The sequence below is a fragment of the Chelonia mydas genome, chromosome 3 (genome assembly GCF_015237465.2).
Source record: "Chelonia mydas isolate rCheMyd1 chromosome 3, rCheMyd1.pri.v2, whole genome shotgun sequence".
In the NCBI taxonomy this organism is placed as follows: Eukaryota; Metazoa; Chordata; order Testudines; family Cheloniidae; genus Chelonia; species Chelonia mydas.
The window spans coordinates 202,777,648-202,797,019 of NC_057851.1; the positions used below are offsets into that span (position 1 = coordinate 202,777,648).

General features: G+C 54.0%; 1 protein-coding gene across 1 annotated transcript in view; it reads left to right on the forward strand.

Annotated features, from left to right (window-relative positions):
• PYGB (glycogen phosphorylase B) overlaps positions 1 to 19,372 on the forward strand; it is a 41,473-nt gene that overhangs the window by 16,778 nt on the left and 5,323 nt on the right. The window contains exons 6-17 of the mRNA XM_043544214.1: positions 2,874 to 2,985; positions 5,201 to 5,283; positions 5,547 to 5,690; positions 6,314 to 6,406; positions 8,359 to 8,505; positions 9,157 to 9,320; positions 11,060 to 11,174; positions 11,979 to 12,080; positions 14,178 to 14,325; positions 14,956 to 15,014; positions 16,009 to 16,150; positions 17,475 to 17,682. Of these exons, the coding sequence (XP_043400149.1) occupies positions 2,874 to 2,985; positions 5,201 to 5,283; positions 5,547 to 5,690; positions 6,314 to 6,406; positions 8,359 to 8,505; positions 9,157 to 9,320; positions 11,060 to 11,174; positions 11,979 to 12,080; positions 14,178 to 14,325; positions 14,956 to 15,014; positions 16,009 to 16,150; positions 17,475 to 17,682 (1,517 nt within the window). The remainder of the gene's footprint in view (positions 1 to 2,873; positions 2,986 to 5,200; positions 5,284 to 5,546; positions 5,691 to 6,313; positions 6,407 to 8,358; positions 8,506 to 9,156; positions 9,321 to 11,059; positions 11,175 to 11,978; positions 12,081 to 14,177; positions 14,326 to 14,955; positions 15,015 to 16,008; positions 16,151 to 17,474; positions 17,683 to 19,372) is intronic.

Below are 19,372 nucleotides of genomic sequence, written 5' to 3' on the forward strand. Positions count from 1 at the left end.
CGCAAGGACAGGGAATTGACCCCAGGGCTCCCCTCTCAGCCTAGCACACCAACCGCCGCCCACCCTTTCCGTAGCCGAGCCCCCAGAACTCCCTGTTCATGGTCTGTCATGGGCTTCCGTGGGAAACCTGCTCCGCTTGCAGGTAAAAGGCTGTTTGTTGTAACTGCCAGCCCCACAAACTCCTCCTGGGCTGTCCGCGTGACCACGCTTTCCGTTTGATTGCGAGGCTCAGGAAATTTGGTGCTTTCATTAAAGCCCCAGCTCCTGGAGTCAGCTGGTTCTGAGAGACTCCTAGTTTTCATTTAAAAAAGCAGTAAGTGTCTAATCCTCATGGGAGTGGGGAAAAGCTTGAAAATATGAATTCTGAAGGCTCAAATACCAGAAGGCAAATAAGGCAGAAGAGCCCCAAGTGTATTATATTTACAACCTCATGATGTGTAAGCCAGGCCTATGGTTGATGAGGGGCTTGACCCGTGATGTTTGAGCGCTTGGGGCTGGGTCCCCACCCTCTTGTGCCTGGGGCTGTCATTTACAGCTGGGCCAACTGGGTTCAAAATGCTCCGGTTCTGATCCGCTAGGACTGTGCAGCCAGGCAGGGAGCCCTTTGCCCAGGCGTCAGTGACAACGCAAGGAGCACAGCAGAAAAGAATCAGGCAGTCGTCCTCCCGTCTCGCGCCGCATCACCAGCAGTTGAGTTTCTGCGGGACAAATTGGGCCCCACGGGGCCTCCCGTTGCCTTTGGATCGTCCCTCTGTTTCACTTACGCAAGCCCACTGGTGTCTAATGAGAGCTGCGCGAAGAACTGGTTTCTTTAGGTGAGGTTCGGTGCACGGCCAACCCGAAAAATGGGAAAAAAAAGTCTCCGGGCGTATGGAGCGTTTTGTTTGGCTTTAGAGTTTTTTAAAACTTTAAAAAAAATAAAAGTGAAGTGAAATTGGAAACGAAAAGTCATTTTAAATTAAAAAATCCAAGCCTTTGGGGGTAGGGAGAGGTGAGTTTCATTTCCCCAGACCAAATAAATCAGCAAATTCGATGTGAATTCACAAGATGTTTCCGTCAACCAGAACCTGCATTTTTCAGTGGAAAAAACGTTGTATCTGAAAATTTTCCCCCTGCTGCACATCTGCTAGGGATCCGCCAGGTGTCGTCCGGGGCCAGGGGGTGGCGGAGGGTCAGCAAGGCAGAATTTATCCTGCAGCAGGGGATGGCATGCGGGAGGCGCAAAGAATGCGGCAGAACTCTGAGCCCAGCCTGCGACTGGCAGATCCCACGCCCACCTCCCCAAGTTGCCACTTCTGCAGCCTCACGGTGCAGGACAGAACAGCACTTTGAACACGCGTCCCTGGCACAGTCACTCGACAGAAGCTGTTCCTCGTACTGTCTCCTTCCCTGCAGTAAAATTGTAGCTCTGCCTTTGGAAGTGTATCTGGAAACCACCCGATGGGGAGCTCTCTGGGCCCAGGGTCTTTGTAACCTGTCCAGACAACAGGGCCCTGCCCCATGACCCGGGTTCCTAGGCAGCGCTGTAATACAAACAAATAACAACTCGTTACTGCTGCATTATGCTCAGAAGAGCAGATTCATACGGCTCTCAGCCAACAGCCCATCTCCGTTACAATGGGTGCCCAGGTATCGGCCCCCATCCTGCAAACATTTCCATGCTACCACGCGTAGTGCCAAACCTTTCAATGGGGTTACTCACAGTATTAAAGCTAAGCACGTGTTAAGTCTGTGCAGGATCGGGGCCTGCGTTTCGATGCCCTGCTGCTCTTTGCATCCCTTATTTTGGTTCCTTTCTGATGTGCCCCACGTTTGCTGCTTGGCAGGTTTTGAGCCATGCAGATGCTGATCTACTGATGAGCTCTCCTAAGCTTCAGGCAAGAGGAATTGGAGTTAGGGCAATTTAGTGCTGACCGGGCAATCTCTGCTCAAGAAGCCTTCAGATTCCTTATGATTTCCCAGCTCCAACTGAGCTGTTTCTGTGGCTGTAGTGGGAGCCTTCAGTCTCTCCCCCGATTGTCTCTTCCTCACCCACTGCGCTGGGGAAAGGGAACTCGCATGTTTCCTGGAGTGTCTGTCCAGGAAGCACAGGGGGATAGACCATTGCAAATCCTCCAACCCTGCAAGCACTTACACACATGCTTAATGTTAAATACGAGCCCAAAGGATTGTACTCACGTGCTTAGAGGTAAGCATGTATCTATGTCTTTGCAGGATCAAGGCCTAGATGGGTGTAGTTGTGATGGCAGTTTACTACACCCGCAATAGCTCACATGCAGCCCTAACGTAAAAGTCCTGTGGAATTTAACCAGTACGTTTCAATAAACATCTAATGGGGTTCTGGGGGAATCACGCTTAGAAACAGAGAATGAAAGCCTTTCTGTAACGGGTTTTATTTACCCATCTGTGGTAGACATATAATTTTATATTGAATTCTGCAGGATGATTTGGATTTTAATAGCCACTGAGGGTGCATTTATGACACGTGAATGAATAATTAATAGATGTTAAGCAGCTCTAAAGGTCAACAGGTTGCTTATGATCATCGATTGCACCTTTTACTGATGTGCTAGTTACTGTCTATAACACAGGCTGCTTGGATGCTATTGCTACGGAAATAAGAGCACGCTACGTCTATTCATCACTTATTAACCCTTTATAAACTATTTATAAATGTGCCCATAATATAAAATGTGACCATTATAATGACCAATGGATTTTAGTTTACATGATCTTTAAATAAACCAGGAATTTTATGTCTGCTGTTCCTTCTCTCTCTTTCTCTCACATTAGGTTTGGGTTGTTTTCTTGCCAATTTTGTACCCTGAGGACGTCCTGTCACTAATTGGTAGTGACGTATTCTCCTCTTACAGGTAGTTCTTGCCATGCCTTATGATACCCCCGTGCCAGGATACAAGAACAACACCGTGAACACAATGCGGCTGTGGTCTGCCAAAGCACCCAATGACTTCAACCTTCAGGAGTGTAAGTGCTGTCTCTCTTCAGTCTCTGGTCATTGCTTATCTCAGAAGCTCGCTGGGGCAGGGAGGGGGTGTGTGTGTGTGTGTGTGTACGGCACCTGGCAGAGGGGGGGCCCAGATACAATAGCACACCCTGTAAACAACACCTAACACGTGCGGGTATATTTAAATCCGTCCCCCCCCTTGTGCGGGAAGGGCTGGCATCTGGCCAAAATAACAATTGTTCTGAGTCTTCAGATGTCGGTTCTGTTGGAGGGCAAGTCAGTTTGAGCCTTCAGTCCACTTGCCTGCCATGCAGGTGTGGAGCGATGCGGCCAGGCTGCCAGGCGTCACACGTCTCAGGCCACAGGCTGAATTTCCCAGCCCCGCTCACGCACCTGCAGCCCCGCTGGGACATCGGGCATTTGGCTGCGCGGGGCAGAAGCGGCAGCTCCACCTGTGGCTGCTAGAGGCCACCGTTGAGCCTGCCTCAGGCGGCTTCTCTCTGGCTTCCTGCTGCTGGAGTCTCCGGCATGAGGAGCGGTGGTTTTCTGCCCCACCCTGGGGCCCCAGGGAAGTCCTCTTTCCCCGGCTGAGGGACCCAGCTCTCCGCCTATCGCAGCACCCCCCCACCTGTCCCAGACACCCCACTACTCACCTACCCCGGGGCTCCCAGACATCCCAGCACCCCCTCTCTACACAGCCACCCCTTGACTGCAGCTAGCCCCCATTGATCCAGATACCCCAGCATCCGCCCACTAAACCTAGGCAGCTTCTAGCCCCCACCACCCTAGGACACCTGCCCACCTAGCCACCTACCCCGTCCCTGCCCAGCCCTAGAGCTGCCAAGTTCTGTGCCGCCCCACCGGTCCCCTCCCCGCCAGGGCTTGGGGCAGGATCTGCAGACCGTACGCCCAAGTCCCTGAGGTTATGCACAGACTTTGTAAAGATGTAAATTGACTCTTTCAATCATTTGCATACTGTGTCATGTGGAGCCGCAGAAAACTTGGCCGGGGTGTGACGATTGGGCCGTGCACTGGTGTGAAACAGGAGTGATGCCTGGGGATGCCATTTTAACAGCCTGCTCTGTGCAAGGCCGAATGGAGCATTACGCAGTAGCGGAGGGGGATGAAATGACCGGGCTTCAAGGGATCCGGGTGCAATGAAGCCAAGCGCAAAGTACTTCCCCTAGGAAGGGAAAATCAAATGCTCAGCTACAGAATGGGGGAGGACTGGCAAGGTGGTCGTACCGCTGGGAAGGAGTTGGGGTTATAGCTGATTGATGACGCCTATTCAAGCTGCGATGGGATGCTGCCGCTAATGTCACTCCGGGGGCTCGTCACAGGGGTGTCGTAGGTAAGGCAGGGAGGTCACTGTCCCACTCTGCTCAGCACCGCTGAGGCCTCGGCTGCAGTCCCGTGTCCGGTTCCGGGCGCCACACTTTGGGAATGAGTCCAGAGGAGCAGAGTAAAAACGAACAGAGGTTTAGAAAAGCTGAGCTCTGAAGGAAGGTTAAAAGACTGGGTGTGTTTACTCGGGAGAAAAGAAGACTGAAGTGGGGGGACCTGACAACAGTCTGCACATATGTGAAGGGCTGTTACAGAGGACGGTGATCAATTGTTCTCCATGGCCACTGACGGGAGGACAAGAAGCAGTGGGATTAATCTGCACCAAGGTAGATTTAGGTGAGATTAGGAAAAACTTTCTAACGCTCAGGGCAGTTACGCTCTGGAACAGGCTTCCAGGGAGGTTGTGGGATCCCCGTGACTGGATGTTTTTAAGAACAAGCTGGACAAACCCCTGTCAGGGCTGATTTAGGGTTTACTTGGTCCTGCCTGAGCTCAGGGGGCTGGAACTGGTGATCTCTTGAGGTCCCTTATTTCTCTGATTCTGTGAGGTCCCAGCTCTGCCACAGATGCCCCGTGTGATCTCGGCTAAGTGACATGATCTCTCTGTGCCTCAGTTCCTCAGCTCTAAACTCCCACCCTTCGTCTTATCTGCTGAGCCTGTAACTCCTCGGGGCTGGGACTGGCATGCTGTGTTGTGCGGCGTCTAGCACCATGGGGCTCTGATCTCAGCTGCAGGGATGTTGGCTCCAGAGGGAGTGGGATCAGGTCCTAGCTCCCTTCCTCCTTCCCTCCTTGGAAGAACACATGCCAAGGCGTGCGCGTGTTAGGGAGTAAGGTAAAAGTGTGTTGTCCTAACGGCTGTATGGCTCTGCATGCTGTCTCTCTCCTCAGTCAATGTGGGCGATTATATCGAGGCTGTGCTGGATAGAAACCTGGCAGAAAACATCTCCCGAGTCCTGTATCCGAATGACAATGTGAGTGACCCCCTTCCCTATGCACCTTCTCACCCCTTGGGTGCATTGTTCCTAGTGAACATTTAAAGGGGGCCAGAGCAGTAGTCGGGGCCACCTAGGGCCTGACCCAAAGCCCACTGCAGGCGATGGGTGCCTTTCCACTGACCTCGCAGGCCCCCCAGCAGGTCACACTGCACCTACGTGGTGGTTAACCGCAGCGGGGTGCGTTGCAGCAGCGGGGTGCTAGCAAGAGCCAAGCTGATGGCTGGGCCTTGTGTGTCTAGTTCTTTGAAGGGAAGGAGCTGCGGCTGAAGCAGGAATACTTCGTGGTAGCTGCCACCCTGCAGGACATCATTCGCCGTTTCAAGTCTTCCAACTTCGGCTCCCGAGACCCAGTCAGGACGTGCTTTGAGACCTTCCCAGACAAGGTGAGCACCCGGCAGAGCCGCGGCAGATGCTGCCGCCCCAGGCCCTGCCGATACCGCCTCTCTCCATCGCATCCCTCCAAAGCAGGCACTAAGGACCACGTTGCCAAAGGATTTAGGTGTTGAACTCCAGCCCCTACAGCTCCTTTCAAAAGAGTGAACATTTCTTGCGACAAATGTGCCCCTTTTTCCTTTGAATTTTTGGAAGAACGTTGGCCAGCTCCGCTAGAGCCGTTCCTTGGCGTCCATCCCGCCCCAGAGACCTTGTGTGTGGCGGGTGGCGATGGCCATGGACGCTGAACTAGCTCGGTCGCTGCCCTGTGGATTGGCTGCTCTACAGAGCGTGGGCTGGTATAGCTCTGCTCGTGGAGACCTCGGAGCTCTGCCGGTAGCGGTACAGCTACATCACCTCCCCGAACAAAATTAGCTGTGTCAAGAGAGACTTTTCTTTCGGGGTGGGTGTGTTTACACCAAGCGTTTTGCTGGCATGGCGATCTTGCGGGGGGGAGATTCCACACTCAGAGCTGATAGAGCTCTGCGGCAAAGCTGTGTCGGGTAGACCCGGCCTGGGAGCACAGGAGCATGTCCCCGCGAGTGGGTCTCACCTGGGAATGTCTCCGCTGCAGGTCGCCATTCAGCTGAACGACACTCACCCAGCACTTTCCATCCCGGAGCTCATGCGGATCCTGGTGGACGTGGAGAAAATGGAGTGGGAGAAGGTGAGTGTGAAGGGGTGGAGCTGGGCCGGGCCTGTGTTCAGACCCTGCCTCGCCGGCTCTTGCAGGAGGGTGGCCTTGGCCAGACCCAGGAGAGCATCAATTAACCCTGACTTTGACCCTCTCCCCAGTCGTGCATCCTCCTCTGTGGGGACTTTACTCTCCCTCTCAAGCCTTCCTGTCTTTCCTGCCTCTTGCTTCCTCTCTGCAGCTGCAGCGAGTGGGGGAGCTGCCCACAGCGGCCAGGGTCCCTCTTGACCGTGCCTTCCCCAAGAGCTTCTTGCCCTGCAGTTTCTCCTGCTGATTTCCTGCTGTCTGATCTCCACCTCTCTTTTTGTTGTGCTGGGCTGTTCCCCTCTTCCCATCTCCCATAGAATCATAGGAGATTAGGGTTGGAAGAGACCTCAGGAGGTCATCTAGTCCAACCCCCTGCTCAAAGCAGGACCAACCCCAACTAAATCATCCCAGCCAGGGCTTTGTCCTGCCCACTCCATTTCCACTGCGTCACTTCTCCCACACTGTTCCTTTCCCTCCCCACAGCTGGGTCTGCTTTCTGTCCTGTTTCCCCCCCACACACACACACACACAGGCTCTTTGCTGTAACTGGAGTCCTGGTTACCCTCCTGTTGGGCAGGAAGTGCCCCCTGCCGGCACAGATCTCATGGAGAAGAAGCAAAGCGACCTAGAAGCAGGGAAGGCCGCTCTCATAGCAGCTGTGGGGCTGGCCTGCACTGGATAGGCCTGGCAGAGCTTCTGGAGGGCCCAGGGCTAATGGGTTTCAGAGTAAATTCATTGATTGGAGCACAGACTTGAACCGGGGGCTCTCACATCCCAGGTGAGGGCCTGAGCCGCTGGCCTGTAGGGTGACTCTGTAAGAGCCTTGGGGTATGTCTACGCTGCAATAAAACACCCAGGGCTGGCCCGTGTCAGCTGACCAAGGCTACAGAATTGCAGTGTAGATGCTGAGGCTGGAGCCCGGGCTCTGGGCCCCTGCTCGCTTGTGAGATCCCCAATCCCAGGCTCCAGCCTGAGCCCACCCTCCAATCCAGGGTCCGAGGGGCGCGCACGTTCACCTGAAGCACCCTTTTCCTGTCCCAAGTCGGGATGAAAAGTCAAAATCTCAAAAATTTTTGTGAACCAAAAATAAATAAATAAATAAATAAATGCAAATTCCGATTGGGCCAACAGAAATGTTCCCTTTCAGTTTTGACCTTTTAAATCCTGGTTTTTACCCTTTTTTTTAGTATAAATTAAGCTAAAAAATGGAAACCGTCGTGAACTGAAATACGAGCCTGATCTAGGGTTTGAGGCGGTTAAAACGGGACCTTTCAACAGCGTCCACATGTTTTTTCTTAGAAATGTTTGGGACCAGGGGCTTCATCAGAGCCAACCCCTGCCTGTTAGCAGGGCCACGAGTCAGCATTTTCTGACGGGAAAAACGTCGTCGGCCTGCGAGTCGGCCCCACCGAGCTGGTCTGAGCGCTGAAAGGTCGTTCCTGGGCAGCGCGGTTAGAGAGAATCGGCTGTGTGTGTGTGAGAGAGAGAGACATTCCCTGTCTCTGGGCAGTGCCACCCTCTGCTCTGAGATGCGGTCACAGTTTGACACAGTTTAAGGCCAGAAGGAACCAGCCCCTGAGCTAGTCGGATGGCCTGTAGCACCGCCCGACAACCGAACTCCGCAGGGAATCGCAGCCCACAGCAGACAGACAATCGTGTGCCCGGGGCAGGGAACAGGAGGGACTGAGGTGACCTGGGGGGAAGATTCCTTCCCCGCCCCACGTGTGGCGATCAGTTAGACCCCGAGGACGTGGACCAGCCAGCCCAGCACCTGCGGGGGCTCCTAGTCCGACCCTGTTGCTGAATTTCACCCAGACGCCCCAGCAAAGAGCCCAATGACGTGAGTCAGGCTCGAGCCTCTCAGGCGTCTGATGTGAGCGTGTTTGTCCCCCCCGCAGGCCTGGGAGGTCACAAAGCGAACCTGCGCCTACACCAACCACACCGTGCTGCCCGAGGCCCTGGAGCGCTGGCCGGTCTCCATGTTCGAGACGCTGCTGCCGCGCCACCTGGAGATCATTTATACCATCAACCAAAGGCATCTGGATGTGAGGAACAGGAGCTGGCCCCGGCTAACGGGGACCTCGTCTCGTCCAGGTCCCATGGCCCAGGCCTGGCCCGTGGGACGTGGATCTGCTGCTCTCGGCCCGCTGCCCACGGACGAGCGTTTGCAGCTCAGAATCACTGTCGCTCCCTGACGGGCCGTGGCTCTGCCGTCTGCCCCCGTGGCTGCCCCGTACAGGGCGGTTCGGGACGCTGTGGATAGATAGTGGCCATCAGCCTCCAGCGCTGCCCGGCTGGTCCCTGTCACCACCAGGAAGGGAGTGGCTGGTAAAGGCCCCCCTGGGTCCTTGGTGCCCCGTCTGCCTTTGAAAATACCCCCTAAAAATGTGAATGTGTGGGGTGCGCCAGCCCAGGAGCAGCCCTGGGGGCGCTGTGACCCACTCCTGCTCCAAGGCACAGTACCTCCCTGCCCCCCATTGCTCTTGTCACCCCCCCTTTGCTCCTCACTGGCACTGGGGGAGTGGCAGAGCTGCAGCGCCACCCCTGCTCAGGGGGTGTACCCCGAGTAGCCTCCCCCCAGCAGTGTAAGGAGAGCTTTGACTCCCCCAGGCTGGGTGCAGCCCCAGTGACAGTCTAGCCCCGTGTCTGCATTTTAAGGCTGCGCTGCTGACATTTGTGTGTGTGTGTCCTGGCAGCATGTGGCCGCCATCTACCCTGGAGACCTAGACCGTCTGCGTAGGATGTCCGTGATCGAGGAAGGGGACTGCAAGAGGATTAACATGGCCCACCTCTGCGTGATCGGCTCCCACGCCGTCAATGGGGTGGCCAGGATTCACTCCGAAATCGTGAAGAATTCCGTGTGAGTGACTCACCCACAGAGCAGCCTCCCATTCAGAGCAGGCTGCTTTTCCTCACCGCCCAGCCCTGTAAACTTAGCCTGGAAGCTGAGAGTCAAGTTGGGTTCTTTCCTCCTCGCACCACCAGTACTCGACTCTGCAGGCCATACAAAGCTTTCTGTTACATAAGAACAGCCACACTGGGTCAGACCAAAGGTCCTTCTAGCCCAGTATCCTGTGTTCTGACAGTGGCCAATGCCAGGTGCCCCAGAGGGAATAACCAGGTAATCGTCAAGTGATCCATTCCTAGCAAACAGAGGTTAGAGACACCATTCCTGTCCATCCTAGCTAACAGCCATTGATGGATCTATCTTCCATAAACTTATCTAATCCTTTTTTGAACCCTGTTATAGTATTGGCCTTCACAACGTCCTCTGGCAAGGAGTTCCACAGGTTGATTGTATGTTGTATGAAAAAATACTTTCTTTTGTTTGTTTTAAACCTGCTGCCTATTAATTTCATTTGGTGACTCCCTAGTTCTTGTGTTATGAGAAGGAGTAAATAACACTTCCTTATTTACTTTCTCCACACCAGTCATGATTTTATAGACCTCAGTCATATCCCCCCTTTGTCGTCTCTTTTCCAAGCTGAAAAGTCCCCGTCTTATTAATCTCTCCTCATATGGAAGCTGTTCCATACCCCTAATCGTTTTTGTTGCCCTTTTCTGTACCTTTTCCAATTCAATATATCTTTTTAAAGATGGGACGACCACATCTGCACATAGTATTCAAGCTGTGGGTGTACCATGGATTTATAGAGAGGCAATATGATATTTTCTGTCTTGTCTATCCTTTTTCTTAATGATTCTCAGGATTCTATTCACTTTTTTGACTGCTGCTGCACATTGAGTGGATGTTTTCAGAGAACTATCCACAATGACTCCAAGATCTTTCTTGAGTGGTAATGGCTAATGTAGACCCCATCATTTTATATGTATAGTTGAGATGATGTTTTCCAATGTGCATTACTTTGCATTTATCAATGTTGAATTTCATCCTCCATTTTGTTGCCCAGTCACCCAGTTCTGAGAGAGCCTTTTGCAGCTCTTCACAGTCTGCCTGGGACTTAACTATCTTGAGCAGTTTTGTAACATCTGCAAATTTTGCCACCTCGCTGTTTACCCCTTTTTCCAGAACATTTATGAATATGTTGAATAGGACTGGTCCCAGAACAGACCCCTGGGGGACACCACTATTTACCTCCCTCCATTCTGAAAACTGACCATTTATTCCTACCCTTTGTATCCCATCTTTTAACCAGTTACTGATCCATGAGGGGACCTTCCCTCTTATCCCATGACAGCTGACTTTGCTGAAGAGCCTTTGGTGAGGGACCTTGTCAAAGGCTTTCTGAAAATCTAAGTACACCCTTGCAAACCCTGCTGTAATTCCCCCTTTCCCACCACTTGCTCCTAAAAAGGAAGGAGGCATGCACTTACATCATGGTGATGGAGGGGACCGTAGATCAGGGCCTTCTGCAAGAGAGAGAAGCAGACTTTGGGTAGATTCAGAGCCTAGGTGTGGAATCGCAGTTTCAGCAGCTTGGAGCACAGGTAAGGGCCTAGTACAGGTCCAACTGATGTCAGCAGAAAGATTTTAGCTGGAGTTGTAAATAGAGTCAGGAGCATCTGAGGTTACAGTTTGATAAAACTCCGCTGGGAATGGACCTGTTCAGCGTCTCCCCTACTGCCCATGCGTTTCAGATTCAAAGATTTCTATGAGATGGAACCCGAGAAGTTCCAGAACAAGACGAACGGCATCACTCCGAGGCGCTGGCTCCTCCTGTGCAACCCAGGACTAGCAAGTGTAATTGCTGAGGTGAGCCACTCGAACGGAGCTACTTAATCCTAGTGTCTGGCCACAAAATAGTCTTCAGAGCAGTGTAAACAAACGGGGCCAGATCTTCAGCAGGTGTCAATCCACGTAGCTCCAGGCAAGTCTAGAGGGGCAGCTGTCTCACTTCTTGAGCCTCTGACACACACATGCGTCGATGGCTGAGCTTTAAAATCAGCCATCAGGAGTTAATCAAAGAACTGCTCACCTTTGGCTCCATCTTCCCATGGGCTGAGGGTAGATTGTCGGAACAGCATCACCTCCCTTGGTGTCATGATATATGGAATGACAGTCTGTCTTAAATGGGGCATGCACTAAAGAAAATATGTACAGCCACTCTCACAAACCGGCTCCCACACAGCTTGAGTTCCAGCTTTGTCTCCTTTGTTTACCAGGACCACGCCTTGCCAAGAACTCCATACAGCACACTAAGACATCTAGTGGCTGATAATACACTGCAAGTACTCTGTCCATCAGATATTCCAGCTGGAAGTAATTCCCAGCACATACGGCCGTTCTTTGCTTAGCTGTATGGGAGTGCTGTGGAATTGTGTGATAGACTGAAATGTTTTTGTACCAATCATTTATTCCCAGTACATTTGAACTCTAAAACAATGCATAGTAATAACCCAGCCACAATAATTGGTGCCATATTTTTGCCACGCCTGGCTTTTTTCTTTTCTTTTTTCTTTCCCAGTCAGGACTGAGGCACTTGTAGCAGGGAAGTGAAATTCTGCAGCAAGTCAGACATCTAGCAAAGGACATTCATCTCCGGTTTTATTTCCTCAGAAAATCGGAGAAGATTTTGTAACCGATCTGAGCCAGCTGAAGAAGTTACTGGATTTTGTCAGTGACGAGGTGTTTATCAGGGATGTGGCCAAAGTCAAACAGGTAACGTGGACATCGGGGCAACTAGTTCACAGCCTAGTTCTCAGGCTGAAAATTCTGCTGGGGCAAATGGGTGCACTGTGTTGACATCAGTGGTGTTTTACCTGGCAGAGAATTGGGCCCATAGAATCTCGAGATGGAAAATACCTATTAGTTGGTCTCGCTCATTCCCCTGACCGTGCAGGATTGTCCCATTTTTGTCCGACTCAGGTTGAAAAGCTGAAATACCAAAACTCATTCCAGAATGAGAAGTTCTGAAAAATTTTGATGGGGAAACTTTGAAACACTTTGATTCAGGGCAGCGCAGCATTACCCTGTGCCTGCCTAAGCTGCTTCATCGCCTCCTGGGAGCTGTAGTTTGGGTACCTCATGCCCATTCATCCTATGGGCCGGGCTCCACGGCCACTACATCTCCCATGATGCATGGTGTTCATGGTACTCCCATAATGCAATGTGGCAGCTCAGTCAGAACGGACATCTTGGTGCATCATGGGAGATGTAGTCTGGCCAAGGAGCCTAACCCATAGGGGAAATGGGGTTTGATGTACCTGAACCACAGTGGCTCAGGCGGACACAAATTAATGCTGAACCAGCAGGAAATGTTTTAATTTGATTTTCCAAACGGAAAATCGAGACATTTTGGCACAATCAACATTTTCTAACGGGAAACGTTAGTTTTGCTGCAACCACCTTTTCCAGCGAAAAACATCAATGGAAGATTCCTGACCAGCTCTAATATAAGAGACCTGACCGAGAGGACCAGAGAGAGGACCCGAGAGGACCAGAGAGAGCTGCAGCACCAAAGAGATTCGTGCTGGAGGCAACAGGCCGCTTTGGATTTGTCCCCATTTCTAGATGTCTGGCTGTGCCCCTTGGTAGTGAAATGCTCCTCCCATTTCTATCTTCTTACTCCCCTCCACCTCACCCCCCCACACCTTTCTCATGCTCTTGTTTTCTTCTTTTCTTATCCTCATTCCATCTTCCATCTGGCCCCACCTTTCCACAGCTGGCTGGGCAGGAACTTGGGAACTGCAAGACTGGAGCAAACCATCTCGCCCACCATCCTGTCTTTGACAGTGGCCTTTCCCAGCTTCTCCAGAGGAAGGAGCAAGAAAGCCCAGCAGTTATGGGATAATGTGACCACAGGGAAAGTTTCCTCCTGACCCCCGTCAGCTGGGTGTTGGTTTGTGCCCTGGAGCATGAAGGTTTATAGCCCTTCCAAAACTCTTGGTTTTTTGACCCTTACTCGTGTGACTCTTGTTATCTGTATAAATGATCCCTTTTTAATACTGCTAAGCTCAGGGCGTCCATGATACCTTGTGGCAGTGAATTCCACACGCTAATTGTACGCTGTGCAAAGAGGTATTTCCAGTGATCAGTTTGAAATTTGGGATCTTTCTATTTCAGTGACTGTCCCCTTGTTCTTGCACTGCCTTAGCAGTTCCCAATCTACCTCCCTGCGCAGTCCTTGCTTCAGGCAGCCATCCGCCCATCCCAGAGGTTCCCGGAGGTGCTTCAAGCTGTGAGGAAGAGGGATTTCTTCGTGCATTTCCAGACACGTGCACACAGCGTGTATTTGCACCCTTGTCGAGCAATCCGTGGCATTAGCTTTGGAGGCAGGTGTCTGGTGTGCAGGTAGAAGACGCCCATCCTACGAATCCCTGGGTGGGTGGAAGTTCACCACTCACTCCCCACCCACGGCGCTGAGCACTCGTGACTGGAGCTGGTCAGGAATTTTTCAGCAGAATGTTTTTTGTCAGAAAATGGGGATTCATGAAAACCAAAACTGTTCCTGGAAATGTGTCCGTTTCAGTGGAACTTTTGTTGAGAAAGACCCACAGGTCCAGGAAGGAACTGTGACAGAGAGAGAGAGAGCGAGAGAAACCCACCCCAGCATTGCCAGCAGCCCAGTGGTGAGGCTCTCACCTAGGAAAACCCAGGTTCGAGGCTCTGCTGTGAATCAGACAGAGCAGGGACTTGGTAAACATTCACTGGCCAGAGAGAGAATCTGCCAGAGGAGCTCTTGTTTTCCAGCCGGCTGCACCGTGACAGACGAGCTGTCAGACGGGTACTCAGCTGTCTCCCCACTTTCTTTCCCAGGAGAACAAGCTCAAGTTCTCTGCCTACTTGGAGGAGAAGTACAAGGTGAAAATCAACCCGTCCTCCATGTTTGACGTGCACGTGAAGCGGATTCACGAGTACAAGAGGCAGCTCCTCAACTGCCTGCACATCATCACCCTCTACAACCGTGAGCTGGGCTCTCACTCCCACCTCTCCGCGCGGCTGCGTGGCTCACTGGGACCCGAGGGCCCTTTGGGTGCAGGAAGGCGGGCTGTGCCCCCAGGCGCCAGTCCAGGGGCAGTAGGGGGGGGGGACTGGGTTTGTCTCGCAAAGTTCTGCCCCTCTGGCCTTGTTGGTCCTTTCCCAAGCAATGTTTGGTTCCTAAATATGTATTTTCAGTGCAAATGGGTTTCCTAACTTCCGAAGACCCCCGTTACTGTTGGTTAACGTGGGCTGTATAACCCCTTGGTCACGTTGTGCTCCAGAAATACCAGAGCCCAATTTCTGCTCCGGGAACGGATGGTCAATGTCAATTCTTGTGTCTTCACGGAAATGCTGATGGTGCTCTGAGGTGGCCATGACTGGAAGGTTTAGCACAGAAGCAGATGCAGATCTGGTGTCTATAGTTATGTTTATTTAGAGTATAAACTCCTTAAGGCAGTGACCACGTGTTCTGTATTTGTACAGCACCTGGCACGACAGGGTCCTGTTCATGACCGGTGCCTCCAACCGCTACTGCAGCCAAATAGCATCATCTCTTTGTTACTCTGCACCGTCACCCCTGCATTACTCTAATTTTATCCTCTGAATCTTTCAGGCATGAGAAAAGACCCATCGAAGTCCTTCGTGCCAAGGACGGTCATGATTGGAGGAAAGGTGAGACGTTCCATTAACTCTTCCTTTTGAGCACCGTTCAATATGCTGAACTGGGTGCATACCTCTGCCTTCTGCTGGAGAGCGCGTGTATTACTGGGCTTATGGCTGCCGGGCTGTAAAGACCGGCTCCGCCCCCCGTTCTCCACTACACAGACGCCGAGGGAGAGCATGAAGGTGGAGGCAGAGGCCTGGCAGAGGGAGCCCACTGGCTGAGAGACTCAAACCACCTGGGGAAGGGTTTGGCCTGGGGACGAAGAATCACAGGCTGTGGCCGCCATTGGGGGTCTTTGCAGGACTCCGGTGGGCTTTGGCTCTTCCCTCCAGCGCGGCCGTATCGTCTCGCTGCAGCCCCGTGCGCCCTGTGTTCCGGCGCCAGAGCAGATGCTCGGTTTGAAAGCGCCATTCTTCTGCCTCTGCTCAGCCCTGCTCCTGGAGCTGGCTGCTGTTCCACAGTCGCCTTCTCTTCGGCGGGAGCGATCGCAGCTCCTCTGCAGCGGCCACTTGCGGTGCCCCTTCTCGCGGAGTACACGGGCCTCGGCACGTCGGTTTAACACCATTTGTAAGCCTTGTGCCCCGTGTCAGCCCGCAGGGCCCCGGCCTCTTGAACCGAAGTAAGAATTTTCACTGCCCTGCCCCTAGGAATAGCATAAGACCCGGGCTCCCAAACTCTCTTGGTCTTGCACTACCCTGTTGAAAGACCGTTTGAAGAGAACGGCTCAAGCTCACGCCTACCATCTCAGGAACCCCTGGCCTAGGCTGTTCATCTTGGTAACATCCACTTGGATTGGAACTAGCGGGCTGGGGGGCTGCCACACGCCCTGGCTTGCAGTGGTTTCCATCCTATCCAGGGCTTACAGTTTGGTTCAGTGGCTCTCAGCACCCCCCAGCACCCCCCACTGTACACACTGGTCCAGTCCCCCTGGGAGTCCCTTCTTTTCGCATTACTGTGTATGTCTTTATTTAACTTTTTCTGTGTCTCTGTCCCCCTCTGCAGGCAGCTCCCGGCTACCACATGGCCAAAATGATTATCAAACTGATCACGTCCATCGGGGACGTCATCAACAACGATCCCTATATAGGAGATCGACTCAAAGTCATCTTCTTGGAGAACTACAGGGTGTCCTTTGCTGAGAAAGGTAAGACAGCAAAGGGCGTGGACTGCGTGGATGCTGTGAGTTGGTGGCGTCCGGGCCATTCGTAAGGGAAACCAGGAACCGCTTTCACTAGGGGCAGTGCTGGGATTAAGGGTCAGACTGAGAAATGGGGATAAGGGAACTCTGTGTATTTGGCCATAGCAAACGCAGCAAGGGAAATGCGGGAGCAGACTGTGGGGCGGGGTGGATCTGGCCAGAGCAGGGCACAGGTTGTGGGTCTCCATTGAAACCTCCCTTTGGAGCTTTCCCAGCATTCCCTGCTGTGGGATTGCAAAGCGGGGGGTGCTCCAGCCGTAAGTACCAGAGAAGCTGCACAGGCAGAAGAGACCTCGCCACGAGGGTGCAGCCCCTGTAGCTATTCGCTCTTCCTGCTCCCATGTGTCCGCTCATGTAAACGCGAGGAGTGAGATCCAGCTGAGAACAGCCCCGAGGGTGATATCTGTGTGCTCCCCATCCTGGGCGAACCAGAGACGTGTGTCGGAGACCGTTCAGAGGGGCATGGAGCTCTGGCTGTGCGTTGTCATGGGAATGTCCCGGCTCCCTTAACCCTCGGGTCAGGCAGCCCTGAACCAGGAACGTGCGCCCATGTGTAGCGCTGCTCTGGGGTCTCCTGGTCTGACACAGCCGGCTGCCTGTCCTCGGGCGCCCAGCCATGGATTCACCTCCCCAGCCATCACCAGCCACGTGATTTTCCACTTGCACGTTACCCCAGGCTCCTGTGGGGAAGGACCAGGCTGGATCCTGGTTTCCTGGTGCTGGTTGGGAAGAGACTTGCTCCAGGAAGGGGTTGTCAGTGGTGCTCCTGGCTGGTGATAGTGGCTCCTGGGAGCGGGTGAGGATGGGGGTGTGCGCTGAGTGCCTGGGAGAGCCTGACTGCAGATGACGGCCCAGCCCCTCGGCTGCGGAGCTCTGGGTCTGGGCTGCAGAGGTGACTTTGTGCCCCTCTCCCCCAGGTCCTGGCCGGCTCTCCACCTAGCTGGTGCCCTGAGCTTGAGCACCCTGCGTTGTATCCCCCATGGGGCCAGCGGAGCCGCTGGGGACTGGGCAGGCCCCAGGAGCTGCCGTTCCAGCAGCAGGGCAGGGGTGCGTAGGAGCCGCGGTGCTGGCCCCGCACTGCTGTTCGATCCCTGTACTGGAGGGAGGGGCCTGTCCCTGGCTGGCTCCGCGGGGCAGAGAGCTGCACAGGGCTGTTAGCCAGCTGGCCCCAACAGCCGGGGCCAGCCCCTGCGGGCTGGCCCCTGTAAGAGCTGGGACAAGGGGTAAAGAACAGCGGCCTGTTAACTGCCTCCTTCCCCCCTACCCGCAGTGATTCCCGCGGCCGATCTGTCCCAGCAGATCTCCACGGCCGGCACTGAGGCCTCAGGCACGGGGAACATGAAGTTCATGCTGAATGGGGCCCTCACCATTGGTACCATGGATGGGGCCAACGTGGAGATGGCGGAGGAAGCCGGCGAGGAGAATCTGTTCATCTTCGGCATGCGGGTGGAGGACGTGGAGGCGTTAGACAAGCGAGGGTTTGTAGAACAGCCTCGCGGGAGATCCAGGCTGCCCCCTGCCAGAATGTCCTTAGCTCCCCCCTCTTCCCCTCATTGCCCCGGGCGTTCCAGGGCAAGCTGGCCGTGGGCCGGAGCGGGAGCTGGGGGAAGGACGCGAGCTGTTGTGTGGAAAGGGGAGAGGGCGAGATAGGTGCAGCTGCGTGCGGGAAGGAGACGGGTCTGGGTCCGAGTCAGCGTTACAGGAGTGGAGCAGGAATAGCTGCCAGGAGCAGGTCGCTCTGGTTGGATTCAGAGCCGGGGACTCGTGGAGCGTTGCTCATGCCCCCGTGTGGCATTCTGGCCCTGGCACAGGGGCACTAGGGCCTGGTCTAGGGCACTGACCATCATGCGTCTGCTGCAGTGGGTAGCCATGCCAAGGAGCAACTAGCAGAGGTTGCTGGGTGAGACTTCCCCCACCCCTGCGTAGCGCTGGGGAATGAGCCCCGCTCCTGGAAGCGGCAGTGGCCGCTGGGGTACGTGGCTGCAGCGGATCGGGGCTGTAGCATCAGTTTTCACCTCTGATGTGCTAAAAAAAAATCAAACCGACCCCACACCCAGCTCCGCACGCAGTCCCCTTGCGTCATGGAATCCAGCAGGTCCGGGCCAGCGCCGCGTCCCGGGCACTGTTCCTTCTAAGCTGTGCGCGTGCACGCAGATCCTAAACCCCGCGCACACAAAAATGCGCACAGGAGACATTTTCTGCGCACACGGCCTGTCAGAAATTAGAGGGAACATTGGTCCCGTGTCCTGCCCCCCGCAGAGGGGCTGGAATGGCAGAGAGACCAGGTCTGCTTAAGTAGCTCTTAAACTCCCACCCTTGCAACCCCGCCAGTGGGAGGAAGCCTGGAGGCATGAACGGAGACAGGTCCCCGCCTCCAAACCCTGCTCCAGCTGAACTCGAGGATAGGGCCCAGGGCTCGCAGCCTGGTGGCATCAGCACCCCATGGAGGAGCCCGCCCCAGTGCATCATCAGCGCAGGGCATTGAGGAAAAGGCCAGTGTGGACACATGGTGACACTCCAAAGAGCACCTGCATCCCCTGGTCAGACGTGACCTCAGCACTTTGGGCCAGATTTGTCAAAGGGATTTAGGCACCTAAAGATGGTACCTAGTAGGACTTTTGACACACCCAACTCCCATTGAAACCAAGGGGGGTTAGATGCTCAGGCACTTTTAAAAACCACACTGAGCCTCTCTAAGCGCTGAAGTACCACTGAACAATGGTCCTTAGGCTCCTAAATCCTTCAGGCTTGGCTGGTAGCGCTACGCTAACAAACCCCCCTCCTGTGCACACAGCTGATGCCGGCACAGCTTGGACCAGCGACTGGGTCCTTGGGCTGGTACAGTTCAGCCCAGTTCCCCCAAACAAGATAAGCCAGCCTGGCAAAAGGACAAGTCTTTCTGGTATCAAAATAGGTTTAAAAAAATCCCTGCTTACCACCACTGTTGCTATCCCAGCAAGCTGCTAGCAGAGCCCTGGTCAAAAAGCCCCTTTTGGAAATGGGGCCTCGGCTGCTCAGTCACTTCGCTGCCTTGGCAAGCCGAGGGCAGGACCCGCGGCGCTGGGTGCAAACCCTGGTACTCCCCTGAAAGCTGTTGCTGGGGGAAGGCGCGAACCTTCCACTGCCACGAGAACGTGGCTCTTAGTGTTGGGCTTGCACGAGCCGTAC